The 22500-nt window shown below is 33.5% G+C and overlaps 1 protein-coding gene across 3 annotated transcripts in view; it reads left to right on the forward strand.

Moving 5' to 3' along the window:
* LOC134541630 (cullin-5) overlaps nucleotides 1-21780 on the forward strand; it is a 49788-nt gene extending 28008 nt beyond the window's left edge. The window contains exons 11-16 of one of the 3 annotated variants that reach the window (XM_063385199.1): nucleotides 5075-5205; nucleotides 7872-8044; nucleotides 9849-10010; nucleotides 10111-10229; nucleotides 19334-19457; nucleotides 21018-21780. In XM_063385199.1, coding sequence (XP_063241269.1) covers nucleotides 5075-5205; nucleotides 7872-8044; nucleotides 9849-10010; nucleotides 10111-10229; nucleotides 19334-19457; nucleotides 21018-21212 — 904 coding nt within the window. In that variant the 3' untranslated portion in view covers nucleotides 21213-21780. Of the gene's footprint in view, nucleotides 1-5074; nucleotides 5206-7871; nucleotides 8045-9848; nucleotides 10011-10087; nucleotides 10865-19333; nucleotides 19458-21017 lie in introns of those variants that run through there. The other 2 variants (XM_063385201.1, XM_063385200.1) reach the window with 2 other exon arrangements.
* The last annotated feature ends 720 nt before the right edge of the window (nucleotides 21781-22500 follow it).

Here is a 22500-nt window from a genome sequence, read left to right on the forward strand (position 1 = left end):
GTTATGTTATCGGCGTTATCGCCTGTTAAAGAACCTTGTCTAAATGTTGAACTTCTTTGTGCACAGCCTAGTACTTACTAGCAAACAAACTTTATGTGAAAATGCTTCTTCACTGGTAATTGAAAAAAAAAAAAAAAAACCTCAACATTTAATCCTAAGTCTATAATTATCCTTTATACATGTTATTATCATTATGTAATGCATTCAATTCTTAAGTAGTTTTAATTATGTGACCAGAATTACCAGGAATCGAAAACTGGAATGACTCGGAATCGAGAATCGAAATTTAGGAATCGGTACTGGTATCGGAATCGATAAAAATGTGTACTCAACCCATCCCTAGTAGTTATGCTAATTGACAAAATGCAGCGTATTTTATCTTAAGTTTGTGCTATTTCCGTTACCTTTATAACATAGTTTAGGTATACAATTTTCTAGAGCTGGACGAACCTCAGTTCTCTGGTTTCGAACCGAGCCGAACCGAACCTCATACAGAAATAATTGTTTTGAATTAAAATGAACCGATGACCAGCATTTTGGTCTTTAACTGAGTGGTGAAAAAGAAAGGTTCTCCAGCCATATGTAAAATTAAAACATTATATAGCTTAGCTTATATATATATATATACCAATTTTTAATTACATCTAAATTTCAAAAAGACTATCTTCCTTTTTCTGTGTACACTAACCTTCATTTAAAAAAAATATAAAGATGAACATTCAGCATAAGGCCACATAACATATTTTTGTGGTAGACATAACCTAACATTTTTAATAAGTAAAACTTTTTAATAGGACATCAAAAAAAAGGCGAATGTGAATTAAGTTACCTATCTACATATTTTTGTGGTAGACATAACCTAACATTTTTAATAAGTAAAACTTTTTAATAAAACATAAAAAAAAGGCGAATGTGAATTAAGTTACCTATCTATATTACAAAACCCGCTGACTGCAGTTGCTGTTTTCTTGGAAGAATGCAGCTCGTCAGAAGAAACTTTAGACGGTTTTTTGGGGTGGTTCTGGGTCATCCGGGTCGTCATTATCTTTTCTCAATTTGGAAAACTTAAACGACGTTAGCCTGCTCATCGCAATTCACCTCAAGAACAATAATATTGTAAACGTAACGTAAAAAGTGTGGTTATAGAAATTTGCGTCGGAAAAAAGAAAACACGAGAAATAATGATGGCTGCCGCGACTACGCTAGTCAACTTAGTACCGTACTGTAAAATTTACTGGACCAGTACTTTTAATACACAAGATTAAATTAATATTTTCATTACCTGACTGTTATAACCAAAAAGGCAAAAGAAAATAAATACATCCCAGTAATTTAAAATACGTAATTTACGTAATCATTTCCTATCGCATTTGTCTTGTGTTAACTTGATCACGTTAGTTTTGCCGAAATACGAGAGTTCTCGTACATGCGCTTTAGTTTAACGTATGGGGTACGCAATCTTTGGTGATTTTACAACACTTCTCGTACACACACTATAGTTAAAGGTATAATGTACAATACCTTTGGCATTTGTACGATATGTTATATTACCTAGTACGACAAATGCATACAAAATTCTCTAAAGCAAACAAAAAACAAAGCGCGCCTATATGAAAAAATGCTATGCGAGTTATGCGACTATTAATATATTTTTTTTTTTTTGTTTGCTCTTGAAACTGTTGAGGCGACGACTATGCGATAAAAGTCGGAATATTACAAGTAATAGAATTTTGTTGAGCTGTTTTGTGAATGGTCTCAAATGGGGGTTAGAAAATTAGAAAAACGTAATTTTTTTTAAACGAACTTTCGGTTTTTCGAATATAATTTAAGAGGTTTCGAACCGAACCGAACGTAAGGGTTCGGTTCGGTTCGAAATTTTCAAACTTCGCCCAGCACTACAATTTTCAATTACTACCTAAAACTCTTAAAAACCCACCTCGAATCCCACCTCGAATCCCACCTCGGATCCTACGAACCCTCGAATCCATAGGATTCGGTATATTGGACGAATCCAAGATTCGAAAATCCCATCCCTATATTTTACCTTTGCATTAATCTACAAATTTAGGCTGTCTTAACATGTAAGCAAAATGACAGGCAAATTGGGGTGTCGAATGTAGTCCCTTTACTTCGAAATATTAACGACATTCTTCTTCGCATGAGTTTTCTTCTACACATCTCACTGGATAAACGTTAGTTGACTTCTTAATTATAATTTCTTACGCCTTCTCTTATAGCAGTTATTTAACTGTAATATCAAAACAATTTAGGTTGCTATCGTTGAAGATATTCATTTTAACTCAAAGAAATGCACATGTTGCCAATGTAGGTCTATTCTTGCAGAGCATTAATTTTATTGTAAACTTCTTGATGTATTTATTTGTTCTGAAATAATAATATTGTCTGCTTTTCTAAATCTCTATTTTACAAGTCTTCACACTTAGTATTTAGTAGAACCTGTTATATGTATATGCTACCTTATTATAGAAGTTTAATTTTAATAAATTATTTTGATCTATAACAGAATTTAGCTTCTAGCCTGTAATAATCTTCAAATTACACTAACTTTCTAAAAGATATTTCTAGTTCAGTCCTATTTAATGTTCCAAAAAAAACTAAGAAAGAAAAATCAAAAGCACAGTAATTGTAGTATTTATAAAATCATTGATTATTTGCACTTTATATCAGTTTGCTGTTTGCTGTTATTCCAAAGACTATGTTAATTTTTAGACATCAAATGATGGAGAGCAAAAATCAAACTAAACAAAATCATGACTTACATTTCCCAGGGTGGTCACTCACCGGGAAAACCGGGATTTATCAGGGAAATCACGTTGATCGGGAATTATCAGGGAAATGTCAGGGAATTTTTTTAATAACCGGGAATTTTTTGTGTCTTGTATATTTCCGCAGAGCTACCAACTATTACGGATTTTCCGTAATTATTACGAATTTGAATTTAACACCGAATTACGGAACATCGCTGGTTTATTACGGAAACGAGGCTTTGTGCTGCACGGTAACGGAAAAAAATTCCGTTTCTGGTGTGCGTGTTTCGTGAACGCAGTTTGAATACATCACGTGGTTGCGCAGATAACGGAACTAGTAAGTGTGCGCATGTACTGTCGAAATAAGTAGATTAATTATTGTGTTTTGTAATAGAAATGGTACGGTATTACGTCCGTTGTACGATACAACTATTACATATTCTCAGACTTTTCGTTTGTTAGCTACTTACATCACGATAATTTTTGTACAGTACTTTGGCTAACCTGTGTTGTGTTAATTACTTTTTCGAAAGCCATTTTTTTTTCATCAAAGTGTTTTTGTCGTGTCTACAGACGTGAAACCTGTTTATGTTGTTCGATAGTGTTGTGTTCTTCAGTGCCGATTGTAGAAATGAAGCGTGTGACAGAACAATGTGTGTCTGGGGCAAAAAAAAAAAAGAACGTTATTCTTCAGAACTTTCGCCAAACTATTCAAAAGAATGTCCTTGCTTGTCATCTTCAAATGTTTTGGAACGCCACGCGTTTTGTAATGTATGCACGTGTGACTTTTCGATTGCGCATGGTGGTAGGGATGTCTGTAGACGGCATATTGAATCAAAGAAACATGCAGAACATTTTAAAGCCGTGACGAGCAATAAATCTATATCGTGGTTTTTCGCTATATCTGAAGAAACGAAAGTAACAAACGCAGAGTTATTGTTTACAAGTTTTTTGGTAGAACACAATTTACCGATAGCAGTAGCCGATCATTCGGGTAATTTGTATAGAGCTATGTTTCCGGACTCAAGAATTGCACGGAAATACAGCTGTGCGAGAACAAAAACATCTGCCTTAGTGGAGAGGAGTATATGGCTGGTGACACTAAATTGAAACTGTTGAATCTTTTGTAAGTGGACCATTTGCTTTAGCTACAGATGGGAGTACTGATTGTAATGCAGTGAAGATTTATCCATTAGTTGTTTCATTTTTAATTCAAACACAAGGTAAAATTTGCACTGTACTGTTATCCCTTGTTGAGAGTACTAAGACTAAGAATATTTCGCAACTAGAAATGTTGCACTTCAAATCAAAAATGAATGTAAGAACAGTTATCAAAAGTTGTGTGAAAAAATGTTTGAGCGCTCACCACTGAAATACCCCATTATTAGGGACAGGAAAAAATCGCGGGTTCGATGACCTGTAGGATGAACTCCATAGTTCTGCGTACTCTCGGTCAAATGCCACCCACTCATTGGCTGCTGTCTTTTGAGACGTCCCAACGTAGCAGCCTGAGATTCGATAAAGCTTTGGTCGGGTGTTTCTCATTGGCCCAGAGTCATCCAGGTGAGTAGTGAGCCAATAGCAGAGGCAGCACTGAGGTATAACTATTTGTATTTTAGCCTATCGCGAAATGAATTTGCGAATTTTTCCGGTCTCTAGACATAAAACAAAACACAGACTGCAGGTCATTCAAAGGGACGCTATAATGTAAAGTGACATATTTAAAATGTATTATGTTATTTAACGAACTTCCGTATGTATATAATGAAGAAAATACAGCAGGGTGCTAAAATGTGAGTAATCTCTTTCTATAATATTATATTATTTCATCAAAATTATGTTTTTTTGTAATTGTAAATATCAGGGAAATTTTGAATTTTTGATCAGGGAAATCAGGGAAAAATCAGGGAATATTTTTGGTGACTGTGAGTGGCCACCATGATTTCCATAGACACCTATGGAAAAATACTTAACAGATTTTTTTTTTTCTTCTGAATAGTTAGACAGGCTTATTACTAACATTAATATTGTAAACAAAAAATCCTGAATAAGTCTAAATGACACTGTTTGGGGGAAATAAGTTTCATGAAACATTTAAGTGTTTAGCAATAAGCAATTTTTTTTAATAAAAAGATTTCATAAAAAATAAAACCAATAATACCGATATATCCTGTTTTAAAAAACAAAATAACGTTATTGGCTTGAGAATATAACCCTGAATTCTTGTCTCTGCTGAGGACTTTGCCCGGCCTCTTGTTGACTGTGGTGACTGTGGTGACTGTGGTGACTGTTGTGTCTGTTGGCAGGCTGCGGGAGGTGGGCATGCCGGCCGACTACGTGAACAAGCTGGCGCGCATGTTCCAGGACATCAAGGTCAGCGAGGACCTCAACCAGCAGTTCAAGGAGCAGTACCGGAGCACCCGCGGCAGCATTGCCGGTCAGCCCCGTTCCTTCACCTCCGCCCGTTACTTTCCCGGTCCTTCCTCCCAGCCCACCGCGCTTCCAGCTCACTTCAACATGAAAATGAACCCTTTTATCTAAAACTTTGGAAGTCTGGTTTCAGGCATCTGCAAAATCTCTGGAAGTCAAAGTGCAGGCACAAAATCCATGAGATAAGCGATAAAAGAACTACATACTTCTGTCGGTAGTTCTACTTCTGTATTATATTTCAACATTTAAGTACCAAACGGTACCTATTATACAGCAACTTGGCGATATCAGTAATTAGAAGTTAATTTAATGCAATTTAAATACCTTCCCGATTTATTGGACTTGAATAATTTCTGTACAACAATATTTTGTGACAAAAAAATTGACGTACATTTTCTAAACTTCTATGTAGTTTTATATCTTAGTATCTTGGTTAATCACCAGCTAGGAATACTTGGGCATCATGACTACCTGGCATTTGGGATTTGTAGAGTTCTGACTATTTTATCAAAAGATTCGGATAAAGTCCTGAAATTGGTTCACCAAGCCTCTGTAGAAACTCTGCCGCACCTGTACCTATTGGCATATACATATGTGCCACGTGATATATTTATTATTCCAAGGATTGTACTGCACTTGTACCTTCTACACTATGCCATCATGTCTTCAGCTAACACTTCTTTTACTCTTTTCATTATCCTTCCCTGTACTACTTGTTTGCTATCTTGTCACATAATATGGTAAAGTGTTTTGTTGACTAAAGCTGTACCTAGTCACAAAATTCTGCCGATAGCCAATATGCCAAAACAACTGTTGCCATTTCACCGATTCCGAACCAATATGGGGGAAAACTCATTTTGGTTTAAAAAAAATTTATAAAATTTATAAACATTCTTTTTAATTAACTTTTGGTCATGCAAACTAAAATACATGAGCATTCGCAATGCATGCTTTTCTTAAAATGAGACATTTTAGGTAATTTACCTAGTACTAGTTAATTTACCCAAAATGTCTTATTTTAAGAAAAGCATGCATTGCGAATGCTCATGTATTTTAGTTTGCATGACCAAAAGTTAATTAAAAAGAATGTTTACCAAAGGTGAGATGAATGGGAGTTCTTTTTTTAAACCAATAGAAATATAAATACAAAAACAAGTGAGTGCTTGCCTAAAGTTCACTGTAATTCAACATTTTACAATTAACAATTAAATCCAATTTACATAGCCATAAATTGGCTCATTATAAAAAAACATTTAACTAAACTAGCACCAATTACAGAATTCCTAGATTTTTTTTATAAAGCCATTCTTAATTTTTCAATGAATATCTTTTAGTGCCATAAAAAATACCACATGTGCTGAAAAGTCTTTCGGATGGACTGGTTGGTACACACATGTAATTTGCAGCAGAAAGACAGTTTCTGTAGTGCAGAAATCATTTATTTGCATTTACTTCTCTAAAACTGATATTTGCAACTGCGTGATTGTGTTTAGTATGGTCACAAAACAAACGTTCTCCATTTTTAGTTTATAAATGGAAAATAATCTCTCTTCTTTTTAGCTCATATTTTTAGCTTGTTGACGTACTGTTAGTTGCTTAATTAAACATTAATTTACTAATGGAGGCTGAAAAGTTCAATTATTTCATACGTAATTATATAAAATAAGATAATATAATTATATGTAACTATGATATATATAAATTCACGAAATACAAAATTTAAAAAAAAAAAAATTAAAAATTGTGAGATTTCGAGACTATGTACATGTTAACAATTCAAGAATGGGAATTTCAATACAAACTTAACGCGTGCAGGAGCGAAAAGGTTTGGTACCAAACATTTATACAGAAATGTGTTTCATGTGGTCGCTTAGCACGGGAAACAGTAAAAGTAATTTATGTTATCTAAAGCCTTATATTATTTAATTTTTTTTTAAAATTTAATTCTAAAAGACTTGACGTAAGTTAATTAAAAAGTATCGCTGCTTGATATTACGAACCTTTCATTGCAGTTCAAGCATTTGATATTTTTGTTTGTTTGTGTTGGCAGCCATGCTCTAAATACATAAAGTTATTGTTCTCATCTAATTCTACCGTGATGGTCATATATTTATTTACGATGTATTAGAATCAAGAACATTTTTTTAAAACACAGGATGTTAGAGTTTGATATGTACGGCTGGCACACCTAGCTAAGAAATGATGTGAGTTCGAAGATGTCGCGGTACTGGTAGATTTTTAGGTTACAACTTACTTTTATTTTTCAGTAATATTGGCCAAAAATTAACAAGCGTGTTGTGAATCTGCAGAAACGCTGATTCAACTAAATATCAGCAAAATCTGCTTCTGCCGATTCATATCGGCACAGCATTTCAGTTCTTGTTATTTTTTGTTGTCATTATAATCCTTTTGTATTTGTTGTTTATTGTCTTCTATTCATGGTTATATTATCGTCATTATCGACAATGATGTTTCTTCCATAACTGTGTTTTTGATGTGCTCCATTTTTGTTTACGTGTCCAGTGTTGTATTTTCTGGTGTATGTTTGATGAGTTGCTGTCTTGTTCTGTCTTTATCTTGTGGTTATTCTTTGTTTACATGATGGCATGTACTGATAGCCAGTTTGTCCCGGTGTAGACGCGAGGGTGGACGGCTGTCGGGCTCGTGTTGCAGACTCCATCAACATAAAGATCCTGAACGCGGGGGCGTGGGCCCGCGGCAGTGAGCGCGTCACTGTCTCCCTCCCCCTGGAGTTGGAGGACTACATCCCGGAGGTCGAGGACTTCTACAAGAAGAAGCACAGCGGCCGCAAGCTCCAGTGGTACCACCACATGTCCAACGGCACCGTGAGTGCTCCTCGCTTCGTTGCTCTTGGCTTTTATTTTGAATTCATCTGCGTGTAGGGTTTTGACCATGGTTGACATAATTTGTGACCAGATGGGCTGGGTGAAATTTTAAAAATCATGCTATAGAATTTTATTTTTGCCTTAATAACTTCCTCACCATTTCTTAACATCTTTGTTATATGGTTTGGTGTTTAATGCTGAAATTAGAAGATTAGCACATACTAAATAACAGATTTAATTTTAGGTATGAACGTGAAATATTAATAAAAAAAATTTAAAAAAATTAGAATCTGAATGTGTATTCTAGGTAACTGATGTTTTCCAATGACATTAAGAAGTAACTACCAACTATTAATCTTAAGTTATAAGTTTTAAAAAAAACCAGCTACACAACTAACCAATTACAGTAGAACCCCTGTCATACACTTTTCAACGGAGGGCACAAAAATGGTGTATGATGCGGGAAAGTGTATGAAAAGGGAATGGCAATAATGAAATTTTTTTCCAATCTAGCATATCAGCACAGTGCCAGATTAAACATAAATATATATATGTGTAAATAATTGCATTATATTAATGAAAGATATGAATTCATCATTATATTATACATATAATAAAACCACCAGAAATGTAAAATACAGTCCATAATCAAGTAAAGCTGACATGAGAAACAGTGGCCTTAAAAAATGTTATGAAGTCCTTTCTTGGAGGGGGGGAAAAGTCACCAAGCCTAAATTAGAAATTAAAAAAATTAGGCTATTGTAAAAAAAAAATCAGAAATTTTTGCTTGTTTATTACATTTTACAAACAACTTTATGGAACAGAACAATTTTCAATAAAATTTTAACTTGAGAAACGTAAAATTCAAAACAATCCAATCGTAAAAAAACAATAACAAACGGGTATATTCAGTTCAAAGATAAACGACTGCACAAAATATGAGATCCGTGCCTTGGTAAAGCACGTGCACCATTTTCATGATCATTTCTTGTTTGCGCCACTAGTCTCGCTTGGTGCTGGCCATAGATGCTACTAGCGAAGTGCACAGTCTTCCTGATACTATCCATATCTATGGTGTGATAGTTATTTTCTTACGTTTGCAAATGTAAACAATGATCGTTTTTCAAAATAAAAGCATTAAAACTGAGTTTATAAGGAGGAATATAAAATTTTTTTTGTGGATTTTAGGACTTTTCCGCTTCGTAAAAACGTATGAAACGGGAAATTAATGGTTTTATAAGTGTATGTTCCGGGAAAGTAAACCATTGTAAATATAGTACTTTCGGCGGGGCCGAAATTAATCGGCGTATGACACGGGAAAATGTATGAAACGGGAACGTATCATCGAGGTTCTACTGTATTTGACAACATATTGGCACCCCCCTCCTCTTCCGTGCAGGCTGGCGCACTGGTATCTACGCGGCTCATTGGTCTCTTCAGATGTCCTTGAACTTAGAACTCTGAGCTTGAGGATAAAATTGTAACTTACAAGAATAAGTTTGTAAAATAACTGTTGTAACTCTGTATGTAATTATTTTATATTTATGACTCAAGAAATGCCTATCCACAAAGTACGTAGTACTATGTAACTGACTGCTAATAAAAGCTGTTGGGATATGAACTGTAAATTCAAGCCATTGTCTTACAAATGTGATTGATAGTGAAATATAAATATGTAGTAAATATTTTCACTCAAATGAATTTTGACCTACCTCTAGTGACTTTATAATCTCCAGCATGGATGATGAGCTTGTGAATGCAAATAGGTAGTATATGTAAAATTTGTCACTATAACTTGTTACAGATAACCTTCACGAATGCAATAGGAAGGTTTGATGTTGATGTGACGACGTTTCAAATGGCTGTGTTGTTTGCGTGGAACCAGCGACCGCATGAGAAAATCCCTTACGAGAACTTGAGGTTAGCGACAGAACTACCGGATCCGGAGCTCAGGAGAACATTATGGGTAAATATGTGTTGAATACGTACAGTGAAGTAATTGGTGCCATTGTTCTTTTCATAAACTGGTTAACGTCTATTAAGGCCTTGCTGTGTTTCATTTGCAGTCACTGGTGGCGTTTCCTAAAATCAAGAGGCAGGTTGTGTTGTACAGTCCCGAAGTCCAATCGCCAAAGGATTTCAACGAGAACACTATATTTTGGATTAACCAAGAATTTGCACTTGTGTAAGTTTGTGTTGCTCTATTATTTACATGCATATAAATGTAGCCTTTAAAATAGAGGCAAAAATATTAGTGTTTGAAAAAAAAATATAGAATGGAGTTGCTTGGCTTCTGGGTTGTAGCCACGTGGGAGGTGAATTATTATTATTATTATTATTCAGAACTAGCTGTGGCAGCAACTTTTTAGATTTCAATTGAGGAATTCTGTTGAATGGAGCCGATGTTTCCTGAAACAGATCCATGCATTGTACTGGAATGATGTAACTTTTTGTGCATAAAATGTGTGCTAAATGTTATTACTTTCTGGCATGTATCATTATCGTGCAGAATTTTATCAAAATTAATTGAATCATTGTAGCTTCATTTTGTAACAAACTAACTGACAGCCAAAAAATTTAAAAAATGTTTTCTTCTTCTTTATATTACTTCTTACCAAATCTATCACTGCATGTTTTGAAGATACAATATTTTATGTATGGATACGACACCATTACAGTTATATTACATATATTTTTTTTTGCATGCCAGTTATTTGATGTTAAAAGTTTTTTACTGTAGTCGTACACATTTGCCGTTATGCATTAAAGCCATGTAATATTACGACTACAATAATAACAAATAAATTGAGGTTTCATTTGTTAGGTTATTTTATTTTGAAGTTTACCTTATATTCTAAAGTTTTAAATTGAATGCTTTGAATCATTTTATCTATATTTATTAGGGATGTGCGGGTACCCGATAAATTCAACTTCGATTCGATTCCTCAACTATTTGAACCCGGAACCGAAACTAAAATTTGGAATCAAAAAATTTGGGCAAATATTTCAAAAGTAAAAAAAATTCGAAGAAAGAAATGACGGTTACCGTTTAACTGATTGCTAGACATAAATTTATTCGTCAATTATCATTAATGTAACTCGTAAAAATGCCGCGCACTTTCACTCAAGCAAATTTCATAACGTTATTATGAAATATAGGTTAGGCCGAACATTAAATTTTTTTCAAAGATCGTGTATGATATATTTACACGTTCAGAACCACTACCTACCTGTTTAAGCTTGCAAAGATAAATACCTTACAAAAACTGCTTGTTTATGAAATAGTTTAACAATCTGCTCAAACATTTTTATTTCTGCCTACTTACAGCATATTACTCATGACCATTTCTCACGTTGCACGGGAAAAAAAATTGTTGGTTTATTTGTTTTGAAAAATAGATAACACGTATTAAAAATGAATTTTACAACCATCAACGCTCAATTTTCTGTTAACAGTTAAAATATTTCCTTGTTCAACCATACATTTACAAAGATCGCCATTCTGTGATAGTCTTCTGTTAACAGAATAACCAACATTCACGACATGAAAATATTTTAGCGGTGCCATACGTGTTTACAGTTATGTCACCATTTATTATAGATCGCGCGTGCCGACACAAAGGAATCGAAACACTGAATCATAACATTATGTCAGTATCGAAGTAGGTACTGTTTATGCTTTTGCCTTTTACAAAACTTAATTAAAGCTGATCATCGTTGTGTGTTTTAACTTAGTGAAGTTAATAAATTAATAATATTTACGTATTTTTTCCGTTTTTAGGGGAACAGATCTTGTTGAAAAAAACGAAGAAATATATGTTACTTATTGGTTTTAATTTAAATAAACCTACTGTCTAGGCCAATCTGCGTACGTCATATGTGCAAATGTAGGTTAAGTAATAAATTATACTTCTGTGCGCAGCACGCATCACACTATCTCGGTGACTCTAGTGAGGCAGCTGACTTTACCGTTGGTAACATTTGACATCTTTAGAACAGTGGTGAAGTAATTAAATAAGTAATGGATGAAAATTGTGGCAAGTTTAAGGGCCGCAGTCATCTTTGGAAATTTTATGACAAAATATCAGAAAGCCATTCCAAATGTAAAACTTGTGGAACTAAACTCAAACAGGTACATGGTAGCACTTCTAGCATGGCGAAGCACTTAACATTACACAAGAGTGTATATGCAGAGTACTTACAACTACAGAAAGAATTAACTCATGCACCTTCCACATCATGTAACAAAGTACAACTCACTCTGTCAGCTTCTTTTAGTAGCCAAGAAAAGTATGGTAGAGACCATCCAAAAGCTATTGCCATAACCAATGCCATTGGCAAAATGATTGCTGTGGATCTACAGCCATACAGTATGGTTCAAGATAAAGGCTTCAAAGACTTGATGGCGCTAGTTGAACCCAAGTACTCCGTACCAGACCGAACAACATTCTCTAGGCGTGTAGTGCCAGAGCTGTACAATGGTCTGGTAGAAAAAATTCACACGAAAATCAATAATGACTTCAAAGCAGGCGTCAATTCGGTGGCATTTACAACACATATGTGGACGTCACGCAGTAATGACAGCTATTTATCATTAACATGTCATTATGTGGACACAGATTTCATTCCTGCTCATCACATGCTGGGGAATGTTCTTTTCACCGGAGAACATAGTGGGGAAGCAATTGCCAATACTCTGCTTAGACTAAATGCAAAGTGGGAAATTCCAAACACTATACCTATTTACATAGTTTCAGATTCTGCTAGAAACATGAAATCTGCAGCTGCTAAAACCAGTTGGCATTCATTTAGCCGTTTAGGGCACACTTTGCAGCTAGCCATAAATGATGCCAAAAAGGAAACTCCTGGGATTGAGGCGCTGTGCAAAAAAAGTCGTGCTATAGTGGGGCACTACAAACGTAGCTCCCAAGCTCGTCAGCGTCTTCATGAATTACAAAAGAAGATGGGAAAACCAGAACATGAATTGATCCAGGATGTAGACACCCGATGGAACAGTGAGTTTGCTATGTTGAAACGACTTGTTGAACAAAAAGAGCCTATTGCTGCAGAATTAGCTTCTTCTGATGGCGTTGACAATTTAACTGCCAATGAATGGAAACTCGCAGAAGGGGCAGTCAGAATTTTAGAGCCAATAAATGAAGCAACTAAAGAATTTAGTAGACAAGACTACCCCACAATTTCTCTAGTTATACCAGTTATTGATGGGATAAAAAACATGTTAGATACATTTGTGTGCAAAGCAGAACCAGGCGAAGGCATAATTTTCGGACGAAATTTGTTGAAGGCTGTATTCTCAAGATTTCCTGATTACAAATCAAAAGATGAATATGTTGCTGCAATGCTTGTTGATCCTAGATTTAAATCAGTACTTTTGAAGGATCATGAGAAAAAGAAAGGTGTAAGTATTTTAAAAACATTAATTTCCAAAGACTGTGCTGATAGCAGCCATTCTAAAGCACAAAGAGTTGAAAGCCAAGCTGAAACCTCAGGGTCTAATTTAAGTGTTTGGAGTTGCTTTGAAGAACAGTCTGCAAAGTTGGATGCATCATGTTCAAATACTCGGATAGATATGGTGGAAAAAGACATCCTTTTGTACTTAAATGAACCCATTCAGAAACGTACTACGAATCCATATCAGTGGTGGCAAGAAAACCAAGTTTGCCACAGATATGTTTCTGATGCTGCGAGAACACTATTGTGTATTCCTGCAACATCTGTTCCAAGTGAACGCCTGTTTTCCTCGGCAGGAAATATCGTAACAGCACGGAGAGAGAATCTGTCTCCTGAAAGTGTAGAACAGTTAACCTTCTTACATCAGAACCTGTAGGCCTAATCGTGAAATAATGTAGTGTTCAAAGCATTTCTAATCGGGACCCAGTTATCAAATGAAAAGTGTTTATTAGTTAGCTATTATTTAATGCTGCATTGGGTTGTATAGTGTAAATATTATCATCCAGTTATGTACCTGTTATAACATAAGGCAGGTCTCAGGTCCCCAACAGTGTTAAAATGAACTTATTAGTTACATAGGTACTATGCCAGAATTGTCTTTCTTATTCATTTAAGTTAAATACATATGGTTCAAAATAAATGCAATTTTTTTAGTTATTCCTACCAGACTAATGACTATGTATATAAAGTTACCCAAAGAATCGAAATCGGAATCGAATTTCAACTCTTGTGGTGAGAATCGAATCGGAATCGAATCGAACTGAAAATCATGGAATCGCACAACCCTAATATTTATACAAAAAAAAAAACTGTTTTAGGAAAAAAAAGTCTGTACACTGGAAGAAATGAAAAAAATTATTGCAAATGGCTATTTATATTATTGAGAACCCGAATATATAGTTTTTAAAATTTTTTTCTGTTTGTTTGAGCATGTATAGAAAACTGCTGGATGGATTTTGATGAAGGTGGTTTATTTTATTTTATGAAAAGCTCTTTGGCTAACTTAGAAATTAGGCTATGTCTAAATATAGAACTCCTCCCCTAAGGGGGTGAAAAAGGGGTAAATATGGTTTTATGATAATTAATTATATCTCTGAAACTAATCAAGCTTAAGAAAAGATAATGAGTACCAATAATTAACATTTGAAAACTACCCACAACAATTTTTAGTTTTTACGATTTTCAACCCCTAAGGAATGAAAAAGGGGTAAGTATGTTTTAAAAGTTAATAATTATATCTCTGAATTTAATTGAGCATAATGAATGATTTTGGGGTACCAATAATAAACATACAAAAACTTACAACAACAATTTTTATAGTATTTGGTGAATTTCAGCCCTTACAGAGTGAAAAGGGTTAAGTATGTTTTAAAAATTAATAATCATACGTATCTCCGAATTTAATTAAGTGCAGTGAATGATTTTGGGTACCAATATTGAATATACAAAAACTTACAACCACAATATTTATAACTTTGCAAAATTCAACCCCTAAGGTTTGTAAATGTGGTAAGTATGTGTTACAGATTAATAACATATAAGTCCTTATTTAATTAAGCATAATTAATGATTTTGGGTTCCAATATAGACCATACAAAAACTCCTAACAAAAATTTTTGTATTTTCGAAATTCAACCCCTAAGGGTGAAAAGGGGTTTTTTATATTTTGCAAAATTCAACCCATAATAAATGAAAAATGGTAAGTATATTTTGATTAATAATCATATCTCCAAATTAAATTATTAAAAATAGTGAAATATTTTTTCTACCAATAATAAACATATGAAAACCACCACTACAATTGTACCATTTTGCAAAATCCCAGCCATAAGATATGAAAAAGGGGTAAATTTGGCTTTAAGATAAATGATTTAAACTTCAAATTTAATCAAGCACAATAAAAAATTGGTTACTAATAGTAATAACACATACGAAAACTATCAACCACTCTTCTACCATTTTTCTTTATTGTTTCTAATGTGATTTAAAACAAAACAAAATTTAACACTTCTGGTTCAGTTAAAACTATAGTAAAATACTAAATAAAAAACTGCATCTAAAGTTATTTATTGCTTATTTTTTTACGTTTATAAAAATTCATCTTTTAATGGGGTGATAACAGGGTAAGTTTTCATTAATTTTCAAAAAATTGTACTTCTGAAACCAATTAAATTTTATGTAATTTAAATACTAAAAATGATAAAACTAAAAATTATTATTTTAAATTTATTGCAAGTTTCATCCCCTAATGGTTGTAAAGGGGTAACGTTAGAAGTAAAGAAAAAAATTAATATTTCCGAATTTACTATATCTAAGGGTTAGAAATTAAGAATTAACAAGTACATATAGTTACAATTTTTTTTTCCGCCCAATTTTTACGGATTTTGTCTTTTAAGTGAGAAAAGGGAGTAAGTTTTTTTATCAAAAAATTTCATGGCTCCATAACAAATAAAGCAGGATGTAACAAACTTAGCATAAATAATTAATTATGTAGAGTTCTTTCACCTCTTTTCAATATTCTACCCTGAAGGCACATTAGTTTTTATAGTAGTAAATCATATATCCAGGCAAATTAAGATGAAGGTAAAAAACTGATTTTAACATTTATAATTTTGTTTTATATTTGACGTCAAAGCAGTGGAAAGGTAGTTCATTTAATTTATTTTATTGAAAAAGTCTTATCTCTGAAGCTAATCAAGCGGGATGTAAGTTATGTGGTATTATTTAGACATGCAACATCTACCAATTATTTCTTACAATATGCAAAAAATTCTACTTTTTTAAGAATACAAAATTTTTAATAAACATTCCTTAACCTACCTTCTCTTATTCAACATTTTCCTAAATATCCCCTCTTAAGTTGTAACAGGGGTTAATATTATTTAAATAATTAATTATGGAATTTATTAAATCATTATGGGCAAAATTAATTTTAACTCTACATTATTATAATTATTTTGGAGTTCACATTTTCGGTTAATTAAAAGAAAGAAAAGGGTTGAGTTTGGTTTTTGTTTGGTTAATATGTAGTGCCATATTTACGTATTTCTTAATTTTTACATTGACATCCCTGTGGGAAAAGAGGTGAAGGGTAAAAAAATTTGGGGATTTTGTTTAAGTAATACTTAGTAAACTAAGTTTAAACTAATATGTTGTATAGTAATTTTGATAACTGTATTTTATATTTCAAATAAAGATTTAATTGCATCAAATATCCTTAAACAATTGGAGGTATTTGTAATAAGGTGAAATTATTTAATACTTCTTAGAATATCTCTAACAACAGTAAATGAAAGTTTCAGTGTAAATGATGACATAAACTTTGTTAAAATAATTTAGATGCAGATTTAAGAATTTTTTTTTTAAATTGTTTACCACATGAAATGAAAAGGAGATAAGTGTGATTTCATCAAGGTAAAATATATCTTTGAACACTGAAACAGAGGTTTTAAAATCAGATAATTTAAACTATTAAAAAAAAGGCCTACACATAACTATTCTAAAAATATCAATCTTAAACAGCTATTTTATGAAATAAATATTTTACGCATCTGACAATTGATTGTGTCTATTTATTCAGTAAACGTGTTTGGTATTAATCACATAACTTTTTTTTAATGGTAAGATTTTAGAAATACTCAGAAATCGTGTGAGCAAAGTAATGGGTTATTAGCTAGTGTTTGAATAATACATAATTATATTTCTTTAGGAATTTAAATATGTAATCCAAAGTTTAGATTTAATATTATTTTGTTATTGAAGAATTAGTTGTAATTTTGTAATGAAAAATTTGTTGAAGTTATACTTTTTTAGGTGAATTATGAAAAAATGATGACAGTGAAATTTTACAATGTGCATGCACCATGTAAAAAAAATTTTACTCAATGAAAAAAAAAAGATTACATTAAAACAAAAATGATACATACAAATAAAAATTATATATGTTCTTTTAAATCTTATATTTAGGTTATTGATATTGAATACTGGTCATCATTATAAACACACATTTATTGTGATTATTAGTGATAAAAATTGTGTTTGTAAACTTTCTCAGGTGTATTTTCAAGTGTATTTATATAAGTAAGCTGATGTTCGTATATGTATAATTTATTTGCATAATAAATAAATACATTACACAGGCTAACAATAGTCTTGCTCTTATTTGGAGCTGATTTCATATGGATTTGGTGCCCTGGATTCAAATATGGCATTAGTTTTTGCCTAGGAGGTCAAATTTCTAAGAAATGACATTTTAGTGAAATGTACGTTATACATTATTTTAGGTTAAATCCATGAAGATAGTACCAAGTCGTCGATGGAACCAACTAGTCACTCAACACTTCCAAAGCTTCTTTTTCGTGAACTTCTTGAATTAATCTTGGAACAGTCCCTTTTAAAACTCCAACACCAATCTACCACTATGTGTGTATCCCATCTTCCTTGATAGCGGTCCTCCATAATTTTAATATCTTGATGAAATCATTCACCTTGCTCCTCACTGCTGTCTCCTAAATTATCAGGCAAACAGTCCAGTTGGCTGTGTAAATAGTGCACCTTAATACTCATGTTGGACCCAAGGGATTTGACATTTTTAAGCATATTGTTTACCAGTTCAACGTGGTTTTTGCTTTTCGTTGGCCCAGGAAATTTCTGACAACTGCAACAAATGAAGTCCAGGATTTTCGCTCAGCCTCATTCATGGAATTTACGAAGGCTTGGTTCTTAATGAATTTTCTTATTTCAGGTCCGTTAAATATTCCTGCTTCAATTTTTTCCTTACTCAAGTGAGGCATTTTTCCCCCTATAAACGCAAAGTATGATCCATCCTTATCAAGAGCCTTTACAAACTGCTTCATTAGGCCCAGCTTGTTATACAGTGGAGGAAAGATGATTTTCTCTCATTCAACTAAGGGTTCGTTAATAACATTTTTTTCTTTAACGACCATGTCTTCTCTCTTAGGCCACTCTTGTTTAACCCAGTGGTATGTTTTGTCTCTGTTATCCCAGAGGCACAAGAAACAAGGATCTTTGGTGTAGCCACTTTGCTGTCCGAGGAGAAAGTTTACCATTTTTAAGTCCACACAAATCACCCATTGATGTTCACGATACCTTATCTTCTCCAAGACCAAAGCTATGGTGCTATATGTTTCTTTCATTGTCGTTGAGTGAATTGGTATTGAACCATATTTGTTCTCATTGTGTAGAAGAACACATTTCAAGTTTCACTTATCTTAAAAAGTAGAGCTGATAGAAAAGAAAAAAAATTTCATATTTAGATTCAGCGCCCACAATATAGCTAAAATCAGTTCCAAAATTCTAGGCACCAAAAAAAATTTTCTTTCTTGTTGCCCTGTGTTATTATTCATTAAAATTTAATATTGATTAAATATTATAGGAATATTAATTAAAATTAATATACTTGATTTAACAATATTAATTAAAATTTATCTCAATTATTTTATTACATTAAATAATTAAATATTATACAAATGTTTGTATTAATATGGAATATTGAGTATTTATTCAAATTTTTTAATTTAATTGGATTCATACTGTACTAAATGTATTTATAATATCACTTGAGACGTGTTATTATTTAATTTCTATTAATTATTTGCATGCAAAATTAAAGAAAGTACAACTGCTAATGCATGTCCATAAGTACAGTTATGTCCGAAAAATCTTATATCATAGCATATTTAGTTGTACTGAATGTGGAGTAGGTGCCAAACGACCCAGTATGTCTTCCCACGTAGGGTTGTGTGTGTAGAATCTGATTTGTGTGCGTGGCAGTGATGTTCAGTTGTGTTCTCATAGGAAGAACGGCAAGTTGCAGAAGCGGGGGAAGATCAACTTGGTCGGGCGGTTGCAGTTGTCGACTGAGAGGAGTAAAGAAGAAGATAATGAGAGCATAGTTCACTTAAGGATACTCAGAGTTCAGGTATGTGTGTCAGCTGACTAAATAGTATGAAGGAACGTGAAAGATTATTAACTCTGCTAAGAAAAAAGTGAGTTTGGGGTTTTCGGAGAAACATCTACATCTCCGATTTGTGCACTATGTTTGAAAATTGAACTGCTTGTTTTTAAAAATAACTAACTACAATTTGCAATTGGTTTTCTTATAACAATACACACTTATGACAACTAAAGAATATAAAAATTTTGAAAAAAATGTGCTTAGCAAGTGCACATAAAGCAGTGGGCTTAATGATTCCCTTGCTGACAGTGCTTCCTGATGCTTCAACGTTCAGCAACATTCAGGAAGCAGTTATCAATAGATGTGCCGTCAAGCTGAAATCCAAGATATCTTTTACAAAAAATTATGTTATGTTAGTTTAGTATAATAGTATTAGCATTTTCTTATACATAAAAAAAATTCTAATGCTAAATTTTGTGCTGGTACTTTATCAATTACCCTCTTTTATCGTCTAATCGTCACACTCACATAATTGTCGCACCTATATTTTAGGACATCAAAATTTGGATAAAAAATCCTCTCGCGTAAACGTCGCATGATGTTTTTGGTCCCGCTATTAGTTTCCGAGCACTTTGGGTGGGTATTTTTAGCTGTATGACACTATGTACTTTAAAGTATAAATCTAATATTTATTCGGACATTACCACTTATTTAATTAATGGAAATACAAAGTTATCTGATTTGTAAATTTTCTTTTAAAGACGTTTTTAAACGTTATAATTTTTATCTGTTCGTCTGCGTCGCTGCGGTGTACCGCTTATAAAAATGTAGCCAGCGCTAGTTGGCATCATTCATGTTTGGTTATGTTGCTTCCTGTATAGAGCGCGCACACGTAGTCGAATATCGATGTCTCACCGATTGCATGCAACGCACTCTCTCTGATGAGTGCCGAGTTAACTACATCTGATGGCCCGCACTCTTTCGTGGTGTGTACTACGACAATAGTTACGTATTCGTTCAGGCTTGCATTCGGGTCACAGATTTTGTTTTTCTATTTAAAGTTGAAGAAAGGTTTTTGTTGCATGACTTATTAATTTAAATTGTTTGGCGTGCTCTTTTATACTTCACTTTTTAAATAAACGAACTCTCCATGAATGGGTTTTGTTTTTATGAATAACTTTACCCTACAAAAATTATTTTTTCTCGCATAAACGTCGCACCCCTACTTTTTAAACTTTATTTTAGTATAAAATGTGCGACGATTATGCGATAAAACACGGTAGCCAATAATCACCATGAGAAAGATAAATTAGTTTTAATTAAATTTATTTATATATTCTTTTTAGTGCAAATTTAAAATATTTTGTACTATTTATTTTATAAGCCAAAATATTATTGCTTTAAAAAGACTTTATAGTGTTTTTATATGCCACACACCCATGTATACTGTGATGGATGTTTGAAATTTCCTAAAAAGAATATTTAGAAAGGGTGCATTCCTCACGTGTCATGCGGAACTGATGAGAACTGCTCGTCTTCACACGCACAGTGCCCCGCAGTGTTCGGAAGGTAATGTGTGTGCAGGAGGCGATCATCAAGATCATGAAGATGCGCAAGCGCATCTCGAACGCGCAGCTGCAGACTGAGCTGGTGGACATCTTGAAGAACATGTTCCTGCCCAGCAAGAAGATGATCAAGGAGCAGATCGAGTGGCTGATCGAGCACAAGTACATGCAGCGCGACGAGGATGACATCAACACCTTCATCTACCTGGCCTGATGCTCGCCCGCCTTCGCCCCCTCTCGGCCCCTGTGCCGGACCGTGTCGAACAACTCACCAGCCGGGGACGACCCCTCCGTGTTTCTCCAGTCATCCATCCAGTTTTATTTTCTCCGAGGAACTGTTGTGAGGTTGGGAGCCGTGCTATCTGATGCAGAACAGCGAGCTCCTGCCTCCTTGCAGAGTTAGTTGCATTGAGATGGAAGCTGGGTGCAGGGTCAGTGTTAGCTACAAGGGACCAGGATGCTGACTTTTTCAATCAGATCTGTGTTTCTTTGCCTCATTCTGCTCCGACATCATTGCCTTTACTACAGAATTGTTCTTTCCTGCAGTAATCAGTTGGACTTCACTGATCGCATCCACGAAATATGTACATCCAGCCATCAATACATACTTTACAGCCTCTGTACTGTAGTAAATTTCACCATTCCTCAGCATGTAGTCTCAGACTTGATACAATTTGAGATGATCCTTTTAACATTACGGCAAAGATACTCTTAAAAAATGTTTTCAAAAATACTTGAAATGTAGGCGATCACCAGAGTGCAATAAATGTTTCTAGTAAAAATAATATCTCTTTTGAATTTTTTATTTATTCCCTGTATTTGGAATGAAAACTTGGGTGCTATCTAGTGCCTTTAAAAATTCAAAAATTAAAATTATTTTGCTTTTTTAGTTTGTATTTGAATTTTGCAACAGTTAAATCTCATTGTCAGACACCCAATTAAATAATCCGTATAATTTTTTTCGCAGGAGACTTAAACTTTTTTTCAACTTGGCAAGTAAAATGAAAATGCTTTAAATGATTTTGTATTTGAGAATTCAAGTGACTCAAAAATCAGTCCCCCAGTCTACATGTGGATAAATTTAGTTACTAATCTTCCTCCATAAAGTAACGTGACATGTTATTTACGCCTGCTAGTGGAGCAGTTGCCAACACAGTGAATGTTGAAATGCTGTGTGTGTAACTATGTATAGTATTAAAAATTAAATATCATCCATTCCACTCCCTTATTGTACCAAAACCCTGAAATACACTAGAGCATAGGTGGAACAAAGACATAAACTTATACTATAAAAACAGCAGCTTTAACAAGGGTTTCTTATTTTGGACAAATTTAGTATGGTAAATGATTGAGGTTCATTTAAAAAACCCTAAAAATATGTTTATATAATTTTTTTCTAAATAAAATTTAAGAGTAGTTAAATTAAATCTTGCAAAGATATTTTTATCTTTTAACATTAAACACACTTTTTTCTGTTAAATTCTTTTTTCTCTGTTGTTATA

This window comes from Bacillus rossius, assembly GCF_032445375.1.
Source record: "Bacillus rossius redtenbacheri isolate Brsri chromosome 4 unlocalized genomic scaffold, Brsri_v3 Brsri_v3_scf4_1, whole genome shotgun sequence".
Taxonomy (NCBI): Eukaryota; Metazoa; Arthropoda; class Insecta; order Phasmatodea; family Bacillidae; genus Bacillus; species Bacillus rossius.